This window comes from Candoia aspera, chromosome 1, assembly GCF_035149785.1.
Source record: "Candoia aspera isolate rCanAsp1 chromosome 1, rCanAsp1.hap2, whole genome shotgun sequence".
Taxonomy (NCBI): Eukaryota; Metazoa; Chordata; class Lepidosauria; order Squamata; family Boidae; genus Candoia; species Candoia aspera.
Genome location: NC_086153.1, coordinates 90,726,142 through 90,750,800, shown reverse-complemented (window position 1 = coordinate 90,750,800; position 24,659 = coordinate 90,726,142). Strand labels below are relative to the sequence as shown.

General features: G+C 36.7%; 2 protein-coding genes across 6 annotated transcripts in view; one reads left to right on the top strand and one right to left on the bottom strand.

Annotated features, from left to right (window-relative positions):
• Positions 1-8,790, top strand: part of ECT2L (epithelial cell transforming 2 like) — a 47,461-nt gene extending 38,671 nt beyond the window's left edge. The window contains exons 18-21 of the mRNA XM_063294594.1: positions 691-756; positions 2,769-2,854; positions 4,705-4,877; positions 8,660-8,790. Of these exons, the coding sequence (XP_063150664.1) occupies positions 691-756; positions 2,769-2,854; positions 4,705-4,877; positions 8,660-8,790 (456 nt within the window). The remainder of the gene's footprint in view (positions 1-690; positions 757-2,768; positions 2,855-4,704; positions 4,878-8,659) is intronic.
• Positions 8,791-10,511: 1,721 nt separating this feature from the next.
• REPS1 (RALBP1 associated Eps domain containing 1) overlaps positions 10,512-24,659 on the bottom strand; it is a 51,993-nt gene continuing 37,845 nt past the window's right edge. For 3 of the 5 annotated variants that reach the window (XM_063309369.1, XM_063309385.1, XM_063309400.1), the window contains 10 exons: positions 24,433-24,520; positions 22,984-23,085; positions 22,215-22,287; positions 20,757-20,875; positions 19,273-19,337; positions 18,711-18,893; positions 15,075-15,170; positions 14,093-14,241; positions 12,718-12,823; positions 10,512-11,815 (listed from right to left, as the gene is read on the bottom strand). In XM_063309369.1, the coding sequence (XP_063165439.1) occupies positions 11,747-11,815; positions 12,718-12,823; positions 14,093-14,241; positions 15,075-15,170; positions 18,711-18,893; positions 19,273-19,337; positions 20,757-20,875; positions 22,215-22,287; positions 22,984-23,085; positions 24,433-24,520 (1,050 nt within the window). In that variant the 3' untranslated portion in view covers positions 10,512-11,746. The remainder of the gene's footprint in view (positions 11,816-12,717; positions 12,824-14,092; positions 14,242-15,074; positions 15,171-18,710; positions 18,894-19,272; positions 19,338-20,756; positions 20,876-22,214; positions 22,288-22,983; positions 23,086-24,432; positions 24,521-24,659) is intronic. The other 2 variants (XM_063309377.1, XM_063309392.1) reach the window with 1 other exon arrangement.

Sequence of the window (24,659 nt, the reverse complement as noted above, 5' to 3'; positions counted from 1 at the left end):
GTTGGATGGGTGTTACATCTGCTTTGCCTATTTTTGGGCATCTATAAAAATGTGGGAGGATAGGTCCACAACTTTTCATACACCATTATTGTTTTGTAAGCTGTCCTCTCTTACTTACATCACTGAGAGCTCTCTTGGTTTCCTTGTCCAGTTTCTGTTTTGGGTTCATATATTTGTATTCTGTAATAGATCTATGACTGCACAATGAATGCAATAAATGTGTAAATGCTCAGTTGTTCAGCTGGTACACTTCCTTCATGCAGCTGTTAATTTTTATCTGGGGAGTCTACCAAGTAAGACATAAATCATCAAAACTTGTTTGAAGGCAACCTGCTCCCACAGAAGTTTAGCTAGGTGTTCTAATTTTATGCAAATACTTTCAGACAGGTGACTGTTTATATGAATACTGAAACAATTGTATGTACATTTTCTTAGCAGACTAATTTGAGCTGATCCATTTAAGAAAAAAAATGCTTTGAGGAACTATAAAATAGAGCTGGTCCTCAAGATTTAATCCAAATATACATGACTGATTCACTGTGCTAAATCTGACTTCATTAAAAAAAAAACAGTAACTTGAAGTGTAACATTTTAAAGAATGTCTTCTCAGATTACGTACCACAGCCCTCTAAAGCTTGGTGAAAATAGATCCCTTGCACCAACTTACTTCCCATATATTAAATTTTCTAGCTGAAACTGAATGTGGGCAGAAATGATCAGCTATTAAGCACACAAAGGCTCATCCAAGGAGGTCCTGTAAGTACCCAGCTTTGTATATATGAACTGAAGTGCACAGCAAGTGCATGGTATTTATGTGTGATAAAGTCAGAAGATGTTTCCATAGGATGGGTTTCAAATGACAAAGATAAAACTAATAGATTTACTAAAAATCAAGGAAATGTGTTTTGGGAAAACAACTAAGGAAAGCAAATGCCTTTTATGAATGGGGAAGTCTGATTGGAAAAGAATTAAAAAGTGCAATATGGGAATGTGTCAATTACAAGACTATTTACAAAGCAATAAAACCATGAAAATAAATTAAAAGTTATTGCAAGTAAAACATAGTGGTTGAGGTATTAGACTTGGACTAGGCTCAAATCCCACTCAAGCAAAGAAATCATTGGGTAACTTTTGCTAGTTGCTCTTTTTCAGCCCGTTCTACCTGGGGGAAAAAATTCAGACAATTCCTACACACAATTTCTTCAGAGAAAAAAGAGGGATTTATATATTTTACCACATTTATAGACCAGAAGGGCAGGATCATACAGTGATATATTCTGATGCCATGCTGTATTACCAGCTCTTTGAATGGGCCTGGAAGCTGACTGCAATTAATAAAGAAAGCTCACAGTTGTACCTCGTTGTGTTATTCTAGTAACTAGTGTCTTTGACTAGTAATAAGGTTTCTGTAGTTCTTGAGTCATCTTCAAAGGCAGCCCCATGTTGAGTGCATCATGATAGCCCAGATGCGAGGTGGTCTGGGTGTGAGTTACTGTCACCAGGTCATTGTGGGTAAGTAGAGCTACAACTGTTGTGCCAGCCAAAACTGAGGGACAAATCCTCTGGCCACAGCCTCCACATGCTGATTTAGCAGGAGCTGTCAACACAGGAAGATCCTTCCCCCAACTCAAGGATCAGCTTATTCTGGGAGATCATGATCCTGGTAAGAGCGACTAGGCTCAATGTTCAGAAAACCCTGATGTTTATAAACACATGCCACTTCATATTGTTAGGGTTTAGGTTATGTTAGGTTTTAGTTTGAGCTTGTTTCTTCCTATTCCAGACTCTATCTCCAGACACCAGTTCAAGATCTCTATAGCATCTCCAGCTTGGCCTGGGGTGGCAGTCATCCGCATGTTAATATGGATGACTCTCCCAGATTCTGCAGGAACATACTAAATGCTGTGGTACCCTGCACTGGAACATCCAAAGGTTTGACCAAAGTTCCTGCCTTACCACTGACTGCCCACTCAAGTAGGAGTAGAATAATCATTAACTATTCCTCCCATTCCCAACCTTCACAGATGGTCCATAAAAATATGGTAGTTGATGGTTTCAAAAGCTGCCAAGAGGTGAAAGAGGAGTAATATGAGGAGTAATATGGGTATATTTATCCCCATCCAAGTTGTGACAGAGGTCATCTGCTAGAGCAACCAGTGGTGTTGTTGCAACCAATGCAGTCAAGGCTCAAACTGAAAAAGGTCCAGATAATCTATGACCTTTAGGATCCCATGAAAATGAATACCATCATTTTATACCATACAATCTCCCCCCAAAAAGATAGGATGAAAATGACCAAATCTGGATGGATCAAGAAATGACCTATTTAAGAGAAGGTGCACCACTATCTCCTTCAAGGCTGTAGCATCACAGCTTCCGTCAACAAAGCATTTGTTGAAGATCTAGTTGTGCCACTGGACATGGCGGTTGGAATATGTGAGAGAGCCCATAGATGGTTATATTGATGGATCAGATGGTTTTTTTCCCTTGGCAACCATTTACATGTTTATTGGAGTGTTGTTATTTTGTTTTTTAATTGCTGTTTGCCATCGAGAATCACAATGGTGAGATGGGTGATCACATAGATTGAAATAAATAAATAAATAAATAAAAGAGTAAACTAAGAATGTTGATCAATATGGCAAGAAGTTCTCTTGATGTTTAAACATTTTATAAATCTGTGATTTATAAAAATTGCAATCAAAGTACATAAAATAATGAAGCAATTTTTTAACAGGCTGTCTAATTTTTAATGTTCTAATTCACAGCAGTTACTGAAAGCCAATAGATATCTAATTATGGTGCAAGATGTGGCCCAGCTAAATTGTTCACAGAGAATAAATATGCCATTCAGGTAAATGCATCAGTAGAAATATTAAGGGATAATGTAAAGAAAATGAAGAATAGCTTTATACAAATGCCCCTCCGTTTGCTTGTTAAAAAGGTTTTCTTTCTAAATGAAGACCATGAAGATAATAAATGCTAAATGGTGTTGAATTATTTACTTTGTAAATAACGTGTGTCATGTTGCATACTTTCCTTTTTAGACTGCAATGAATTATTTTGTTAGAAAAATAGAATAATACAAACAAACATAAGCACAAACACACCTATATAAAGACCTACAATATATGCCTGGGTATTTTTGAGACTGCTTATCCACAGAGATTCTGACCACCAAATCTGAGGACACAAAAAATGCCTGCACAGGTAGCTGAAGGTCCCCATCCCTCAAGTGTTCCTGAAAATCGGCATTTTCTTTAGGGGCACCCCTACTCTGGAGCAGCTTGCCCCCCAAAGGTAGCTTCCACCTTCCTGTCCTTCTGGAAGTTCATAAGAATTTGGCTGATCTGGAAATCCTTGGGAATTGAGTGGGGTACAGCTTCTGGTGCTAGAAATAAAAATCCTAATTTTAACTCTAGTTTTCTATTGTATTTCTGCAATGCATTAGCTGCAGCTGTTGCTCTTGTATACTGCTTAGAGTAATCTTGACTGAAATGGTTTATAAGTTTATAAATAAAAAGATAAAAAATAAACTAAATATAAGAAGACAGTAATACAGTTGAAAATAAAATAACTACATCATTGGACAAAACATTATGGGCAACCACACTGCTAATGATTTGTCACTCCAAAAATGTCAAACAAATTAGCATTTTTAATAAGGTCTCACTGTTTGAGCTTTGAGTTTGGATAAGGAAATATTTTAATTGGATGAAGGTAGTAACTTCTGTATTTTATTGTATTGATCCAAAGGATTTTGTGTTTCTAGCACTTTCCAACATCAACTAAGCTATTAATATAAACTGGAGGACTTTAGACTCTTGCTTCTTTTAAAATAACACACAAATAGCTTTAGGATTTGGGGGCAGTTGATAAAGCTGCCTGGAAATGATACATTTGTTCAACATATTTAACAATATTATGTTTTAACATTAATGATTGACAGATTATTCATCTTGTCAACTTGAATAGTCTTCTGTGATTGAGGTAGCATTGTGTAGAAACAGTGTCATGAGAATGGGGACAGATGAGCCCTTATAACTTTTTAAAATGTACATGTATTTTAAAAGTTTTCAAAGATGATATAATCTTCTTGTGTAAAACAAGTAGATAAAAGCAGAGCAAATGTGACATTGTTTCCTGATATATTCTTCGATATTTAAGATTTAAGTCATTTATATAAACCAGGGGTGCTCAGACTTTGCAGTACCGCCACTCCCTAAACTAATAAAAGTCTGTGTGTGCCCTGGACCATGAATAAAACTAGTGATTAGGGTTCGGGTTGGGCAAGAAATAAATAGACTTGGTTTTAATAATTAAAAAAGAACCTGACAATTGGCAAAATAAAACTTTTTCATTGGAAATAGTAAAACAAGATTGTATGAGATTTGGAAACAGCTGTATATCATCTAAATAGAAAGAAAGATTGAAATATATCTACCTAAACCAAATTCTAGAAATATTATTTTCCATAGCAGTAGCTAAAGGTTCTTGGGACATGCCATAGTAAAAAATGGGCACACTTAGAGTCTTATGCTTCTCAAGTATAGTCTTTTTCTTTTAATACACTTTTAATCCACTTTCACTATAATACTTTTACAAAATGCTTACTACATCCGAATAGTCTCCTGTGATTTAGATTACTTATAAATTGATTATATTAACACAGATAATGTAACTAATCTTACTTCCATTTTTCAGGTCGTATGAACATACCAACGATCTTAGACTTTTCCTGTTCAATGATATCCTCGTTATTTCACAATGCAGCATCTCTTATAAGCCCTTTGAACGAATCCCCAAGGTTACTTATCAGTTTTTGGCCACCGTAAGGCTTCATCAGCTCCAGACTGAAGATATTCCAGATTCTAAATGTATGCTTTTCATTACCCTAAAATAGTAGAAAAGTTGAATGCGTTCTTAGATTTTTTAAAAAATATGTTTTTAGTTAAAACAGTAACATTGTTACAAAATCTCATGGACATTCTCAGTATCAAACTGTGTGATGCATTTGGTGAGTCTTGACTCCTGGCAACTGCCTGCGGTTTTCTTGGCAAGATTTTCAGATGTGTTTTGCCCTTGCCTTCTTTCTAGGGCTGGGAGAGAGGGACTGGCCCAAGGTCACCCAGCTGGCTTGGTGCCTAAGGTGGGACTAGAATTCCCAGCCTTCTGGTTTCTAACCTGGTGCCTCAACCACTGCATCAAACGGGTTCTCTCTTCTTTAGCGTGGCCTTTATAACACACAACACTGCTTTTGAAAGTAGTTCTTGAAATTAAGTTTTTTTATGTAGCAGGAGAAGCTCCTGTTTTAAAGATCTCCAGCCCAATATTCCAATGGGTATGCAATTACTGAAGTGAAATTGCTCACATAAGAAACAAGCTGGGAATTTGAGCATCTGCAGGAGAGGCAGGTAGTAGTGGTTAAAACGGTCAGGATGGTGGTTGTGGCAGTGTGATTGAAACTCCACCCCTTGTATACGTGTCTGTTGTTGATGCATGTACAAAAGGAATGGAGCTTTGGTCATGCTTTCATGATGGCCAACTTGACTTGGACAACTACTCCCCCCCCTCACCCCACCAGACACTGCTGATTGAGACTTAGGTGGTGTCTCTCTGGTCAGTGAAAAATGGAGCTAGCAGGAGATGCTTAATTCACTCTTCCTTGAAAGGCAGGGTTGAGGGATTATAGAAGCTGTGCCCTTTAGGAAAGGGAGGACTTGACAATAGTCTGAGTGGATAAAAATAGTAAAAAGTTATATTATGTTCATTGGGATACAATATAAATGAGCAGAAGTGTTCTGTAAGAATCCTTGTCAAAAGCTTTTGTGAAGAAAATAGGATGCGGTTTCCTGCTTTACTCCTCATTGACCAGAAAGACTTAAGTCCAGTTTTGCCTTCTCCATCAGCAGTGCAGCAGGGGTGATGGGAAGAGGTGTTAGCATGTAGTTGCTAAGAATTCCAGCCCCCTCACCTTTCTCCTAGGGTGGCTGTTCTTTTTCTTCCCCCTGCTGATGCAGGAGAGAGAGAAAAATCCACACTTTCCACCCTGTGAGTCTGCTGTAGGTCTTGGAGTTTGCTGCTGGGATGGCAGCTTTATTAAAATGAGTGCAGAACACTGGAATGGATGGTAAATTGTATCCAAATCCCTCAAGGCTTTATTTGAAATTCTGGAGGTCTATTTAAAATACAAACTAGCGAGTGTACCCAGACACAAAGAAACAACTGAACAATGCAAATCAAATAACTGCTCAATAATGTAATGAATACGTACATTACCCTCATTCTGGTCCCCTTAGGACATTTGCTGACTTCTGACTCAAGGACAAAAGCCTGACCCTTTTATAAATCTGCACACTGTGGGCAAAGTAATTTAACCAAAAACATTCTAGTGAAAGCAAAAATATCTGTATCAAATACATCTAAAGACAGATCCATGCCTACTACATTTTAGGAGCAGGGCCAGAATCAAGCCAAACAACTAGAAGTTAATAACCACACAGCCACCCATACTTAAACAATCAAACTAGGTCAGAATTAAGCTGAACATTTAAAATCTAACAAGGGCAAATAGTAACAAACATTCATGATTATTAAAGCCAAAGTTGTCCCAACAAGTATGCTCAATAGGGACACCTCTATTTCAGCGATTAAGCCATGACAAGTAAGACCAGTAAGGGTAAACTAATGCATGATGATGTCAGCAAAAGAAATCTGTTTACCAGTGTCTTTCACTGAGCTTAAGTTTAAAAAAAAAGGCACTAAAACTAAAGGCTCAGGGAGGGGAATTGAGCAGTAATGTCTGGAGCAGTGTTTCTCAACCTTGACAACTTTAAGATGTGTGGACTTCAACTCCCAGAATTCCACAGCCCTTGCTGGCTGGGTAATTCTGGGAATTAAAGTCCACACATCTTAAAGTTGCCAAGGTTGAAAAACACTGGTCTAGAAGCAGGGATAGTGACTAGTGATAGTGATAGATATCATAAGATATCTTATAATAGTGACACTTGCCATTCCTCTCTTAACGTAAGAAAAAACATTACACTACTGGAATTCATGGTGTATTTAATGCAAATTTCCAGACTCTTGGTTTCTGCCATTATTATTATTATTATTATTATTATTATTATTATTATTATTATTTTGGCGTAGGAAAACTTAGGACAAAATCAGGAAGGGCAAGTTTCTGTGGCTGGAGACAAAATGAAGTTTGGAAATAAAAATATCACACTTAAGAATCACATATGTTTTTCTCTTGTTGAATGTCTCATTCCCCTTGTCTTCTGACAGATGTTAGAACAATTAGGAAAGAAATGTTCAAATTATAATCATTAAGAGAAGTGGAGCTGAGACTCAAACAGTGTTGTGAGAATCTTCCATGTAAAGCCATTTGCTTTAGATAATTAAGCATACCCATCCGTAAACTTACCTTTAGAGGTCCAGTCTGGTGTCATGGTTGAGGCACCAGGCTAGAAACCAGGAGGCCGTCAGTTCTAGTCCTGCCTTAGGCACAAAGCCAGCTGGGTGACCTTGGGCCAGTCCCTCTCTCTCTGACCTGGGAAAAAAATCTTGCCAAGAACACTGCGGGACTACTCCAGGCAGTCACCAGGAGTCAAAACTTACTCGAAGGGGCACACGCACACCAACTTAAAAATCCTCACCTTTAGGTTTTTATTTCTGTAGTAGTACATCTCAGGGAAGATACATTAATTCACTTCTGAAAATATTCAGATGTCCCTAAAGTGAGAACAAGTATTTGGGAGTGCTGTTTATGGTACAAATATTTCATACGGGAGGTGGGGAACAATGGAGAGAAAAGAAATAGGCTTTCATTTTAGTCTTACATTTAATTCAGGGTGATGGGTCAGTTTGGACAAACTTCCTATGCATAGTGATGGGAGCCAGGTAAGACAAACCTGTCTTTTATCTAGCTCTACCACATGGGAATATGATATGAATGAAATGAACCTCACAGGAAGGCTGAAACTATACAGTATATTGCATGGCGCCAGGTTATATGCGGAACCGCCTCTCCATGAGGATATCTCCTTGTACCGCCAGGTCAGATAGGGTGAGTGCTCCAGGTCCTTTCCCTTAAATGTTGTCATCTAGCAGGACTTAGGAAGCTGGTCTTCTCAGTAGAGGCCCCACCCTTCTAGTTTTCCAGAAGGCCTTAAAACGCTGACTCTTCATCCAAGGCATTGAGTGAGGGATAGAGTGAGGCTGGAGCTCAGTGACTGTATCATTTATCTACTGGGGAGTGTTGTTTTGGGGTACCAGGAGTTGTATTTCTTTGGATGCTGGTTTTTATTGCTTCTTTTATGTTTTGTTGTTGTAAGCTGCTCAGTTATGACAGATAAAGTAGGTGGCCATATAACTCTCTTAGTAAATACATAAAGGTTGGAATTTTCAGGCATTCTGTGCAAGTATAACGTCCACCTATGACAAATCTAGGCTTAAATAGGCAGCCAATCTCATTCATTCCATGATATGAACACTGAACAAGCAATACTTGTGTATCACCAAATATGGGGTGAGCCAATACAGAAATTTTTGGAGTAAATATCCATTCTAATTTTTAACTGCTGCACATGCTGACTCAAGAAATATTCTTAAGGAATCCAAATTAATGAAAAAATTTTTTTGCTTGTTTTCACAGATATTAAGAATGCCTTTCTTTTACAAGGGCCCAGGCATCAATGGATTTGTTCTACAGACGAAGACAAGTTTGTATGGCTTTCTGCATTACGAAGAGCAATTCGTTGTAGTATCAGTGAGGATGTAAACTGAATAGAGGTAGTCATTTAGCGATCACAATTGGGACTGGCAACTTGGTTAAGTGAAGCGGTCACTAAGTGAAACCGCAACTGTGCTTATCATCTTACTTCAGCATTCCTTTGCTTTACAGACCTGCGAAAGTTGTTAAGTGTGAAGATTGGTCACAAAGTTACTTTTTCATCATCACTGTAACCACGAACAGTTGCTTGATGAGGCAGTCACTAAATGAAGACTACCTGTATACTTTCCATGTATGTTGCTCATGATCTAATGACATGGTGGGTGTGACCATTAATTGCAATAATTATTATAAGCAGAATTAGTGTGAAATAAGTATATACAATGATTTATTACTGTAAACCACCAGGAGCATGTGGTTGAGTCATAGATTATGAATGTGATTAATAAAACAGACATCAGAAGTTTTTTAAGGAATACCACCTTATCGCCTGTAAGATAGACCTTGCCTGTGTCATGTTCATCGTTCCAATGGTCTGGGTACATCGTAAAGTTTCACATGTCAGTTTCCTGATCCGTGTCTCTCATTTGCTGGGAGGGGAATTTCAGCCGTGCCGGGCTGTAATCTCCTTACTGTTACTGAGGAATGTATGTTTGGGTTATTGCATGTGTTCAAGGTTACTTTCCCAGGCTGATGTGTAACAGTTACCAACACCTGGGAGGGGGTGGTTGCTATGGTGGGGCGAGGGGCGGGATCGGGTTTGAAGCCGGGGTTTTTAGTTTGTATTTGGCGTGCTTTTGGTCATTCTCAGCTTTCTTTGTATTTGCACACTATTTTTTCAATAAATCAGTTTTCACTAAGAACCTGCTTGTGAGGCTGAGTATGTCAGAATAGGCAAACATTACAGCCTGACTTTGGACTTTACTTATATATTCAAAGCTACATATATACCTGAAATTTTCAATTTTGCAGTACAACTTGTTTCAAGCACTATCACTATGCTCACATTCATATTTTGCACGAGTACCAGGTAGGCATCTGCAACCCTTGTCCTGATTAGTGCTGGAGAAAATCTACAATCTAAATATTGTGTAAGAGCTGCAATCTATGCATTTGAATGTGAGAATGTCAGAACTGAGCATGTGATACCATAAGGCAGGCACACTTTATACCCAGCTTCAAAGTAAGTTTGTGAGAATAAAGTGGTTTTGTTTAAATGACAATGTTTTTCTAAGGAATGTAATTACCTTTCTGGTGCTTTCATACATATATGCATCCTTTCATGCAAAAGAAAATGTTTAGTAAAACAATAAACTACATTTACTATGATTTTATATTCTGTTTATGCCATACAACATGTAGAAATGGGCTAGTGAATCATTAAACTTAACGTGGGAACTGCATGATGCATTATAGCTTATTCTGAATATATTGTGTTTTGCATGTACAGTGAATGCTTTTTATGACTTTTTTGCTTCCTAAATGTTTAATTTTTATGTTTTTTTTAATTTTTATGTTTAATTTTCTACTAAAAAGTTTGTTTTCAAATATTATCAGTGAATGTAGGACTGTGACCTTAGACTAGTAGGAAATTCTGTAACTAGACAGAAGTCTGGCTCCCACAGAATGCTAAACATGTGTTTTTGATTTTAGCCAAGCATAATGTATGAACCCACCCTGTTCTCATTTTAAAAAAACTGACTCCATATTTAGTGAGAATACAAAATCCACATAATTCTGTGTTGCTTAGCCAAATTAAAAGGATTACCTCAAATTAAAATATTGTGCTGTTTTATTGTTGTAAAAATCACACAGTTGCTAGTTCTGATTCTGCTGAGATACTTCCATGCATTTTAACATCTATGATCCCACAGCCAGAATAAGCCATTAAATAGAATATCTGCTGTTAGTCAGCATTAATGCAAATTTACATATGAGATCAAAAGGTGTGTATTATACAATATACAACAAATCCTAATACAGTACATCAACCTGAATAGCAGGATACACTCAGGAATCTTTGTGTTAATAATGAAGCCTGTCTACAAGCCAGAAGAATAATGCTTGGAGACATGAACAGAAATAAGAACCCAACCCTTTAAGAAACACAAATTGGGGGGTGGGGGTGGGGGTGGGGCGTTGAGGAAGACTGGGAAAGAGTGGAGGTACTGACACATTTCTTGACCACAAAGAGTGTTACAGTAAAGTCTGGTGGATGTGTCAGTTTGTAAAGGATAATGTGCAAAGCATGCAGCTATATGTGGTGTTCAGGAAATGTGCATGACTGAGATCAACACCCAATCCTTTCACAGAAGAGAAACACTTGTGTGCAGACTGCAAAATGACATCATGAATGCAAACATTTCAACAATAGTCAAGCTGTGGTCACATATGCAATACATTAACAGGCAAGGACAACAGAATTTATCTGGTATGGCAAAGTTGAAAAGAATATCTGTGGGACTTGGAAGATTTGGGGTTACTCAAAAAGAATAAGCTACTGAAATTACTGATGATTTGCAAGACTTCAGACTATGACTTGGGAATCTGTGATGACCACAGCTGGCTTATTTCCATTTACACAGTAAGATAAATGTGTAAAAGGTATTTATGATAAATATATGTGCTTCTGTGATAAAGGTAGATATCAGGATGTTTTTATTCATGATCTTTGATGTGAAATATAGAAAATTCATTAAGTATTCAGTTCCAGTTTGGGATATAGGCCACTTAAGTTGTATAAACCTTGCTCCAACTTAAAAATTATGTCCTCCCAAGAAAATGGGAAGTTTGGCAGTGCCAATATATTGAACATTCAAGGAAACACTTATTCCATTCTTTGTATTAAAATTATAAAAAGTTACTTAAATACAACTGTGGACAGAGGACAAAACAATCACAAAAAAAATGTTAAGAGTGCACTGAGTGAAACATATGGGATTTTTAATTAGGCCTTTTACCCAATTTTCTGTTTCAGAGTTAATTATTTCACAGTTAACGGCAATTGGTTTATAAGTGAGAGAAGGGTCGAAGCTGTTCCAGTTGAACCTCCAGTGAAATTCTCTCTTCCAGAACATCCTAGAAAGAAGAAATTTGCCATTTAGAAAGTGTATTATTTTCTCCCCCTCTCTCTCTAGCTTGATTTTAAGTTATACACAGAAAATTGTGTGTGTTTGTGCAAGTAATGTAAAACAGAACTTATTTAGACACAGCTTTTGCTTCAGTATGCAAAATGTCTGCCTAAACCAGTATTCTTTATATTTTTCTTGAAAACAGGACATCAATCAGTAATTCTGTTCAATAATCTTGTTTAGTGAGGAACACTTACGGTTTCTTTGCAAGTATGAAAACAAATCAATAAAGGAATATTGAAACAATCTATGTTTAAACAAAGCTCTTAATTTTCTTTTACATTGAGTAGACAGAAAATCTTAACTGGATGTATGCACTGCATATGATGTCACAGTTTATCTGTAGTGAGATTTGTTATAGTCTTAAGAGTTGTTGTCTTGAATACAGCTAATGCTGAAAAGCTATATCGCTGAAAAAAATGTAGTAAAAATTAGAAGCTTATATTCTCTGTGAACTTGCAGTCAAAACCTAATGATGATTGTTTCACCAGCTGTTTCAATAAGATGTTTGAGAAAAGATCTATCAATGTCTCCTCTTCATTCATACACAGGATACTTATGTAGCTAGTCAAACTGAATGACTCTTTCCCTTTCTCCCCACTAATCTTCTGGATCTTGTAATTAGTTCACCAAGTATTTCCAACATGTTCTGAGGCCTCTGGTACTATGCTAACTTAAACTATATGAAGGAAGTAGCCGAATCTCCAAGAGAAAATACAAAGTAAAAGCATGAGCTATGGATACTGGGCTTTCCTTTACAAGTTTACTAAACAGAAGGTAGAGTACCAAAGAAAAACCTATGTTTGTAAAGTGTGAAAACACCATATAATAATGTGTCAATTTTCTTACCTTTAACTGTTGCTGCAATTCACTGTTCAGTCTGGCCAAAACAGTATTGGTCTCCTTATTGCGTCTGATTGATGCCTGAATAGCTTTCTTGTCCTTTCCCACCGATCTGAGGGGATATTTCATGAAACAACTTTCAGGAATTGTGAGATACTTTTTCCCTAGAAGCTCAAGTTGTTCTAAATGCAATCATTATTACATTCCTTAGCTCTGTAATGTGTTTAGTTGCACAGTTTTAAAGAATATGTCTTTTATAATTTTGGCATTCTGTTTTCTCAGATTACAGAGCTATTTAAAGTATTTAAAGCTTACATGCATTTACTGGCACTTTCTAAGACTTTTTTTTTCTATGAAGAGATCCCACCTTCAACAACTCAAATCACCTTTGAACTGTCCTATTTTGCAAGTTCCAATAGAAGAGAATCAGGGTTCAGAATTTGATCAGAATCAGTAGCTCAGGGTTGAACTGTGGAGTCCTTGGTGCTCTCTGTGCTTGGTTGTTTCCTTGCAGACATTTCATTACCCAACTAGGTAACATCATCAATGCGTGTGAATGTGGGGTTTGTTCCCCGTTTATATATAGTAGCTTTTTGCAAGTGTTTGAAATAACAAAGCTGCTGTCTGCACATTTTATTGGATTGGATCCTTTAGTCTTCACAACTTTATTGCTTTAAAATCACTGAGCATGTTTCAAATAGTTTAAACTATATTGTACCAGCTTATATAATGAATTCCTGTGTAAGTGTGGGTGGTGGCAATATGTATTTCCCCAGCTCCTATTTTGCTGCCCGCCGAGAACATCCCCAAAATGAGCAGCAAAATCACAGATTTTTTTGGAGGTGGGGGCAGTTTGCAAGACTGAAAACACCTATTCTGCACTTTGACCACTGCAACATATAAAAAATACCAAAGTCCTAATCTTCAGCCCTCCCCTTGGAAACACCTTAGAATCCAATTTATTTAGAGTGGCACCCAAATGGAAAAAGTTGTCCCCAAGAGTTGGGCATTTCTCTCAATCATATAATAAAGGCCCCAGTGATGAAAGAAGGGTGTGAGTGCATCCCTTAGTTTGCATGATATTCTATCTTATCTTATCTTGTCCTGTCCTATCCATATACATACATACATAATTTTTAATATAATTTTAATAAATACGCATGATGCTGAAAAGTAGTTTGCAAAATATCTTGTACTCATTTTCCAAACAGCCTCGGTGTTTGTATGCAGATTAAAGCTTGTATGAGTTGTTTCCACTACCTTTCTTAGCAATTCAAGGATTCAAGCATTACAGACCATTCATCTGCCTCTTTAATAAATGTATTTGCTATTTAAAATGATAATATCTCAGTATCAGATACTCATACACATCTTGGGTTACCTAGGAATAGATGGCTGAGAAGCAAGAACAGCAGCTATGACACCTGTTTTCTGCGCATGCTCCTCAACTTCAGGTCTCAGCTCATCTTCAGATTTTGGCCTTCTGCGGATAGGCTTTGGTGGTGGTGCTAGAGGTGTAGTGCCTTTGGCCTGAAAAAAAGAGCCATCAGGGTTCATTAATACATATTGCAGTAAGTTTCAGCTGTCTTCAGAAAAATTAGTTGGTTAAATAATTACAAATACTAATTAATTAAACTGTAAGAGCTACTTTGTAGTGGGGTTAAGGCAACAGGCTAGAAACCAGGAAACCGTGAGTGCTAGTCCCACCTTAGGCATGAAGCCAGCTGGGTGACCTTGGGCCAGTCCCTTTCTCTCAGCCCTTAAGAAGGAGGCAAGGACAAACCACTTCCGAAATCTTGCCAAGAAAACTGCAGGGACTTGTCCAGGCAGTTGCCTGGAGTCAAGACTGACTTGAAGGCACATGCACACACACACACACACACACACACAAGCTAGTGATTAAACTAATTAATGAAATTAATTATTGGTTTTAAAAAGATCTTTCTGTAGGTCTCTTTTTAAGAGGCCACAGACAATTCTACAAGTTGTAAGATAGCTGTGCATAGGAAAATGGAACCTCTTCTTAGAGGCCATCCCACTTGGTAGTTATATCCTTTGCTAGGTGCGAGGAAGTGCTGTTAGGCACTACTAAAGGATTAAATTCTGTGAGCAAACAGCCAAACAGCAGCTGATTTTCATTCAACTCTTTGAAGACATCAGCAGCAAATGACATCAGCAGCCATTTGCACCTCATGCTAATTCCTTGATTTTCCATGGTTCCTTCAGTTTGCTAAAAAAAAAAAAGCTTATCAGTTTTGTGTTCTTTATCCATAAATTGTGAAAAGAGAATGAACCTGAATGGCTTTCTGTGCAATGATTAATACATTTCATAAGATACATTCACTTGTATGTTTGTTGCATACCGTGTTTGCAGGGGTAGTAGAAACTGTTTTCTCTTCTATTTTCCCATCTCCTTTGGCAACTCTTAGAGATCCTGCAGAATCAGAGGGCTTTTCTACCTAAAGAGTGGGAGACATAATCCAGAAACTTATCATGGCTAATGATGAAAATGCTCTTCAAATTTATAGAAGGATATGTCTCCTGGTATTTAAATTCAACTAAGCTCAGATACCTCATCCAGAAATGTTTATATACTTAGTTAAAACCAAATTCATGGCAGCTAGAATACAGATGTAGAAACTGCGACTTCTGCTGAGTATATTTCAAAAGCTGCACATTGTTTTAGATCAAGCAAATCTAGCCCTTGTCATACATGCCTTGGTTACCTTGTGGAATGTCCACTGAATGCTGCTCAACAGAGCTTCCAGGGCAGATAATATGCTATACATAAACAAAGCTTCCAGGGCACAAACAAGAATACTATATATAAACAAACAAAAAAGCAGGTTCCCCCTCTTTTCAAGTAGTTCACTTAAAATAGTATTATCTTCTTAGCTTGGACAAGAAAAAAGCAATGAAAGTAGGGGGTTGGGTGGGAGGTGGATGGAAACATACTTCTGTTTCTACTACCTTGGCACGAATAATGAAACTATTCTTATATATTTAAGTATTCTTTGCACGAATAATGAAAGCAATGGACTGGGAATCAGGCGGATGAGCACCCTTCTGTGTGTAGGAAAGGCAGGGTGGGTGCACTTGCAAGTGATTTCTGAATGCCACTGGAGAATCCCATAAATAAAACCAACGATGCTTTAGTTAAGACAAAAATTGAATAGAGTGAAGCCAATTACACTGATGGAGAAGAGCATAGTTCCAAGAGAACCGATAAAGAGAAGGAATAAAATCAAGAGGTAAATAATATTAATAATGTTATTATTAATTATTATTATATTATTAATAATGTCTGGGACGCGGTGGCGCTGCGGGTTAAACCGCTGAGCTGTCGATCGGAAGGTCGGCGGTTCGAAACCGCGCGGCGGGGTGAGCTCCTGTTGTTAATCCCAGCTCCTGCTCACCTAGCAGTTCGAAAACATGCAAATGTGAGTAGATCAATAGGTACCGCTTCGGCGGGAAGGTAACGGCGTTCCGAGTCGTCATGCTGGCCACATGACCCAGAAGTGTCTATGACAACGCCGGCTCCAAGGCTTAGAAACGGAGATGAGCACCGCCCCCTAGAGTCGGATTCGACTGGACTTTACGTCAAGGGAAACCTTTACCTTTACTATTAATAATGTCTAATGAAGCATAACATAAAAAGATTAACGTAATATCTGTATGAATGTTTGCTGATTGTGTATTGTCACACATATCTACTAAAACATATTGTTCAAAATCTTTGTTTCCGTCTACCTTTTTAATGGGGGTAGTCTTGTATTCATGCTTAACTTCCTTCTTGTAAATATGGTATCCTACTATAAAAAATACACTAAAAAGTCTGTGAGAAGAAACATCTTTTGTCAACACCAAAAAGTCTGTTTGGGGAGGGTATAATCTCTCAACCAAAACTGCTAAGTGTATATGTCATTTGTAAGGCCATAATGAATCTTGTTAGCCTTGACAGTAGTAATGAATGGAAATGTTTTATTTCCTCTCTAGCAAAATGTAGTTGTCCCCTTTCTTTTGTCAAGCATTTGGCTCAAGACTCTTGTATGTCTAGTTTTACTGTAATATCAATTTTTAATGGCGTTTTAAAAAATGTTGATGGTTGAATATATGTTCTTTATAAGTAAAAGTCAACCAGGGGGCCTTAATGAGGCCTGAAAAATAGAATGTTTCCATAAATATCTGTTTTTTAAAAAATTAATATCCAAACAGCTATATGAATATATATATATATGATTTAGGATTTAATATATCTGAGAACCTGAATTTAGTATTTTTATATTTAAGCTACCAATAGCTTAAATATGAACTAGAACTGTCTTATGATTTACTGTCCATTTAAAATCTAACCAAAATTTATTTCACAGTTCTCAGTCTATTGCCAAAAACATTAGAAACCAACACTGTACGTCCCTTTTTAGAATATTATATACAAACATCTATGTGTAGGAATAATGTTATTATAAATTCTAAAATTGTAAAATCTTTACTACTAGAAGGTTCATATGGAGCCTAACCAGCTGCTGTAGATAGAACCCTGAAATCACTAGTTAATATTCTGCTATCAGAAGTGGTTACTTTGATTTAAAAAATTGTATAAACACACACATTTCAGATCTATACAAAACAGAAGATATATTTGTTTTGACCTTAAGACAAAAAAAGCCAAATTTCAAGGTCTTGATGGAATAAAACTTGGAATGCCTCAAGTATTCTACTGGAACAAATAACTTAAAATGTTTTTAGCATTCTGCCATAAAAACAAGGGGAATTTAACCTCTTTTCCATCGTTTGTTGGTTTGTCTGCTTTAATCTAGGGCCACAAAAGTAAGTGATATCTCAGACCATTGTGAATGTGGCCTGCCATCCAACCTACTGAAAGATTGTCTGAAAATATTTTTTAAAAAGAATAGCAATTTAATACATCTGAGAACCTGAATTGAGTATTTTTATATTTAAGCTACCAATAGCTTAACCACTGAGCCTAGCAAAATGTAAGCACTAGCAATTGGATTCAATTCAAAGTAATTCATAAATAACAACTGAGCCTCCCCCTGCTCTCCCTGCCCCCCCCCAAAACACACCCTACTCTCTCTGGCTTGAGAAAGTGTTCTTTCTAATACACATGAGAACATACTTTTTGCACTATGAATCTAGTCTTTCCGTAGCAGCTTTTAAAAAACATACAAGGACTGTCGGCATTACATCAACTGCCCTCAAACAAAAGCTTTGAATAGTAGTTATACATGCACTTGCATATTTCAAGATATCAACCCAACAGCTCAACACATAAAATCAAATGCACAAGTTCTGCATTTAGCAGTAACAAACTGAAACCAAAGTTAATGCATTAGCAACATCTGTAATGTGCATTTGTCTACCTGCCATACTTGCAAATGGAGAAAACACATCAATATACAGAGAGAACATTATTTCTTCGTATCTTGAACATGTGGTTTAATAACTGATGCTCACTCACTCATTCTCCACCTAACTCAATCACCCCAACTAACAGCAGCAGTCATAAAAGTGGAGTTGCTTGTGGGTTACTGCTTTTACTGTACACCAATCAGAGTTTAGAAAATAATATGCCAGTCGTAACTCTTGGACCACTTATTAGAATATGGGTGTTTGGGTCTTAGCTTGGAAAATCTCAAATAGCTGTTTTGAGGTTAGAATGTTTTGCTTATCCTTAATAATAAGCAATAGAATCTCACGTTTAACATTTACTAGCAGGAATCCAAGAGAATGAATAACGAATTCTTGACAGAGCATCTTTATGCTTTTGTTTCTATAACAAAGATTCCCACAATATCTTTTAAGAGCAATCTGCACTAAGGCACTGGAACTAACAGTTGAAATAAGCTCAGCTTTTTCATCCTACTGAAGTAGCACCAGTATCTCAGAATTTTCTTTTAAATAGTAACTTCTATTTGTACAGATACGCTTCTGTAAAACAAGTAAGGATAGATACAGATATATTGTTATATGCTAACCTGAACTACCTCTGGAAGTTTCTCAATTTCTTCAACATCATCTTCATTTACACTCGATGCAGCAAAAACCTCAAAATGGCTAAAGTCTGCAAAGTTTGGCTGTTCTGGAATTTGCTGAGGTGAAGTATTGTTATGCACTATTAGACCATCAGCATCTGCTGGTCGATGAACATGACTTCCAGCCTATAATAAAAAAGAACTTTTGAAAATTTAAAAAATGTAAAATGCTGATCAAGAACGTTTGCTACTACACACTTCACCTAGTCACCACCAACTCAGTCAAATTATGGTTCTGGTGGGACACAGTCATACTATGAGAACTCATCATTCTGAGAATACAAAATTCTTGCTTGCTTTCTCTATGGCCTAGTATAAGCTTTGCACTTGCAAAGCTTAATGGCATTACTAGCATAGGTGCATTTTATGCTGCTAAGCCTTGGTAATGAGTTCTGTAATGAAGACGATAACTGAGTTTCAGGACCTAGAGAAAATGCAATCACAACAAGAATGCCAGAAGAAAATGTTGCTAAGTTACTAAGTTTGAACAGAAATCCAAATATACCTGTGAGGGCTGAGGTCTTGGAGGCACTGCAGGGGGATAAGCAATCACTCCAGTCTGCTGTTGACCTACAAAGCAGTAAATTGAAAAGCTTCTGGCTTAATAATACACTAATCATATTAATTTCTGGAAAATGTCTGGCTGGTGTTTGGATATATGCTGCCAATTAGAGTAATACTTCAGCAGTACTTGTTGCTCTATTTCAGCCCATCATACATTTTAAGGGTGTATAGAGTTTAACAGGTTTAAAACCTTTGACCAAAAGGCAAAGTCTTCTATTTATTAATCCTATATAGTACCAAAGAGACAGAAATTCTTCAACGATCTCAATATTATATTTTAGATAGTCTATACTATTCTTAAATGTATACAAAGTTACAGTTGCAATTGCAATTATAGTACCTTGAATGCTATGCAAAATCTGTAAACAAAAAGTACCTAAGTGATTCATAACCTAATATATACCACTATCCCTGGATTACCAACATGATGCCCATAGAATGTGATGTGCCCATTGATAACTTCTGTGGCACCTGCCAGTGTCCTTTTCCACGTGGCTTTATTAATTTTCTTCCAGTAAATCGATGTTCTGTGATTGGCTATAACCCTTGAGCAGTTATTTTTGTAAGAACATAAACAGTGGACCCCTGGACCATCTAGTCTAGCAGCTTGTCCTTACAGTGGCCAAGCAACTGCATCAAGAAGCCCACAAGTCCCCCAGCAGATGGCTTCAGAGGCAGTCACACTAATAGGCAGTCACACAAGGCTAATAGCCACTGGTCCCCATGACTTCCATAAATTGGTTCAACCCTTTTTTGAAGCCAACCAAGCTGGCAGCCAGCACATCTCAGGGTAACAGCACATCTCATGGTAAAAGATGTTTACATCATGTTCTCCAAATTCAGATACCCACTGTCCATAAAAAAATGGGAACTCTGGTTTGCTAAATTATATAGGGGTATTTTCTTCTGAGATTTATATTGACATTCCTGTGTTTTTAAAAAATTCAAGACTACAGAATTTAATTATAATAATGATATGACATTAAACTCCTCTGTTAAAAACCATACTACCGAGGAAGGTATAGGGAATATTAAGAGCTGGGGAATTTACCTCTGAGGTAACATAATAAATAACATTTTAATTGTAGGTCTTGAAGAAAAGTATGCATTACTAATCATCTTAGAATTGTGAAGTCTTGAATCTGTAAGGTTTTTAAAAACTGTCTTGATTTTGTACTTCAAAAAAAATGTCATTTTTCATTGTACTAAAAACAGTCTTGTAGCATTTAAAGAACACCTTAATTGCAGTATCAGTTTCAATACATTAAACATATTTCACTAGTTTCATCAAGTCTCTTGAATACTACTTGAAGAAAAATAATTTAAATGACTTCAAAAGCAACGTGTGCATTTCTGAAAATGTATTAACTTCAAAACAACAAAAACAGAAAAACAAAAAAACACAAACATTTCAACCATGCCCACCTGGAGCAACTGGGAAGGTCCTATTCATATCTAAAGATGATGATCGTGAATGGGAGGGATGAGGCCTTGGAGGAGGTGGAGGAGGAGCAGGGTTATCTGGAGAAGTCCCTGAATGTGACCTGAAAAACAGTGGAACTACAGAAATTCTATTGCAAACTGCAACTTACAAAGGTTAAAAGATGAGAAAAGTAACATGTTAACTTGTAAACTAATATCCTGCCACCCTGGATTAAAACCAACTTGGCTGAGAATGGTCATCTTGTCCAATGCAAAGAGCCAATTTTTAAATTCACGTGTCACATCTAATACATCTGTTATAATTGTTATTACATCAAAGTTCAGCTTCATCTTTTTCATTTATACATTTATGTTTGGAAAAGGACATGTTAAGAATCAAGGCAGTGTTCCCCAACCTAGTGCCCCTTCAAGGTGTGCTGGACCATCACTTCAACCAACAGGCAACTCAGTATCTGGAAGGACCTGGAAATACCAGCTGAAGAAAAGCTGAATTAAAAACTTCAGGAGCAACAGGATCTTTCTGTCTGACCTGCTGAAACTGCTCTATCAGGTACTGTGCCTTCCTCAACAATCATGGAGAAATTTGGGACTCTGCGGTCAGGGAAGATGGGAACATGAAAGTAACAACAGATGGAGGCCTAAGCTGTTGATTGGAATGCAGTTATCCTACCAGGTAATCGAAAAGGGTGAGGAGTGCTTTGCTGAAATAGCATCCCCACTGGACTCATTCTTTCCTAACTATTTCCACTGATGCTATTCACTGTAAGAACTGTGTAACTTTATGGACTGATGCTTGAGTTCATCACCATTTCCCTACTTTTGTTTTGAACCTATTAGATTGTACTTCTCTTGTTTTATTATTTATTTTATGAAAGCAGGATACAATGTTGTTAATAAGCAAGTAAAATAAGGTGAACACGACTTATAAGGAGCACTTATCTAGTGTGGTATTATTATTTCCAGAACAATTTTTTTTTAAAAGATCAATAGCAAAAAGAGAAACAGAGCAGCAGTTTAGCTGAGGATATTATAGGTGAGATTTCTGGAGGCAGAATGACACAGTCTGCAAAGCATAACTATGTACCTCCATTATTCCACTTGGCTTCACCTGGAACTCAGTCATTTAATTGCTTAAACAGTCTACAAATGTTTTAACTTCTAAAAGCTTGAAATACTACAAGCTGTTTTATGAAGTGATAAACTAGAAAAGTAATACATAAAAATCCAATTGTTCTTCTATTACTGTCGCAGAAAAGTAGAAATAATGCCATTAACTGAAGAACAATATTACCAGGCAATATGGTACTCTTGAGTCACCATCACAGAATAAGATGAAGTGATTACCAGACTAAAGTATGCTCTGCAAACAGGCTGCAGGGTGACTAGTTCAGGCAAAAGGCATTCTGCTTTAATGTGTTTAATATTTAAGCAACTAATTACCGTTGTCTAGTTACAGTACTTCCAATATGTTCTGCATCTGAAGTAAAAGAATCTGAGCTGCTGTAACCATCTGCTGGAATAAATTAAAATAAAATCTTAGCTTTGATGAATCACATTTTCAGTCTATAGAACTTCAATATTTAAGAATTTAAAAAATAATAAATCGAGCCCAACTGATAAAACATTTACCATAAGACAAATTTCTGTACCCATCAGAGGGACTCTGATGTCCAGCCCTAACACTACCACTAAGAGAACCTTTAGAGAAGGTATATAGATAGATGGCCCATGATGGATTCCTAAGGCATAAAAGAAGTCACAGTATATGAGTAAATAACTCTAAGAGGGTGGAAAGTCACATTAAAAATGCTAGGTTTAAGTAATTCATAGTCTACCTCCTTGAAGGCTGTGTTGCATGAATGAATCCTGTTAAAAGGATTGTGGGAATCATAAAACTTGAAAGATTTTCCCCTGCCATATATGGGGTTGGATATTTATTGAACTAAATCATATCTATGTGGTAGGAGAAAACATTCTGGCTATGTAAAAACTACAAACCACTTAATCTTTATGTTGTAGCAATTTAATGCATGAACCAACTCAGATAATTCAAGAATACACTTATAAAAAATTGCTGAATTTTAGAAAACATTTCCAAAGACACTGTTGCTGAGCCAGTAGAGGACTTATTCTTGTTTATTTTTTTTTCAGCCAACTGGATTACCATGTATTTTCAATACATTATTGAAAAATAAACACTGATACTTGCCAGCTGTATTTCCTCCTGTGAATTTTACTGATGAACTCATTTTACTTTCTTCTGCAAGATCAGGAGACTTCACAAGCAAAGGACTTGTAGGATTTGTGTGATCTGGAAAGAAATTTAAGAGCATTCTGTGCAGGTTGGACAATTACTTTGGCATGGCTATTTTAGACTAAGATTGTGCAAAGTTTGATGCAAACCACTAAACAACAATGGTGTGCTTGCCTGCCTGTTTGGTATGAAACAAGAAAACACAAAAGAAACTATCCGTTATTTTGTAACCTTGCCTCATGAAGGTATCTGGAAAATTTGTACACGCTTTTATATAATTTTGATTACTCCTAATAAATGTTCTGCCAGTAATGGATTTTGCATTTGCTTGGTTCCTTTTTGATATCGTTTGAGCTGTCTTGTTTTTCTAGCTCTCATTACAGAAAATCAGGTATATTATATGCTTTTTCAAAATATAAAAATAGGTTTTCCAACACAAAATTTTCTTAGGAAAGTGTATTGGAAAGGGAACTCAATTTCAAACAAGTACCAAACTGAATCTGTTTGTCTCCCTCCCAGGTATTTAAGAGCTATGCTATGTCAGAGATGTGCTGGATTCTTGACAGCAGTCTTGACTGAGAATAACCAATTGTGCTGCCACTGGCTGAAAGATGACTGTACATTCTGTCATTTAAGCCTTGACCACCTTCTTGTAATACAAAGGCCAGAGAGTGACACAAACACAGTAACTAGCAATCTGCCTGGCACTTTCTTTTATACTGGTTATTCAGGAAGTTAAAAACTTTTTATAGTGAATCAGGAACTTTTTCATCAGTTTATCCTCCAGCAGGTAGCAAAGGCCATCATCCATCCATCCATCCATCCATCCATCCATTTTTCAAAAAGAAATAGCAGCAGAGTTGGAAATAAAATTACCCCAAAAACAAAATCAAGAGTAAATATTAAAACAAGATTGGAAGAATACATTTCTCTCTGTGTGTATATATATATATAAATCTTAAGGAGACACAGCCATTTTAAACATTTGTGTGCAATACTTCTATCTAAAGCATGATTTCTATAGAAATAGGCATTCTAGTAAGAAAAATATTAGTAAAAAATAGAGGTCAAGTTTGGCTGAATTTGTCCTTCAAAGAGTTTTACAAGAGTCTTTGTTGTGTTAATTTTTAAGGTGAAACAGTTTCCCATGCTTTTGAATTGCACTACAGTACTCCAACGCAGTATGTATTATTCATCATAAAATATTGGGTGAGTCTTCCAGTTTCTTTAAAAAAAATTAACCAAAAGCACTCACAACTGCACTCTGATAAAAAATGGAGTATTTTGAAATATATAATGGGTAGCAAAATGCTTACAATGTTTCCTTGGAGTCTTTAATTTTGTGGCTTTTAACAAATAACTAATTATTGTATTATACTTCTAGAAGTGTCAAGCATCTCTTACCATTTCCAGTTCTTTTAAGTTCCATTTCTTGCATATGGATTTTGCTTGGTGTCATTCGAATAGGAACAGGGTGAACAATAGCAGTATCCTGAAACAGAAAGGATTTGAAAGGGAACTATTTGAACCAATTGTTCTATCCTGAATAGACTGATTGCTATATACCATTTTATGTTAAAACTTGAAATTTTAGAATAAACTATGCTGAACGTTAGGAACAAATTACATGG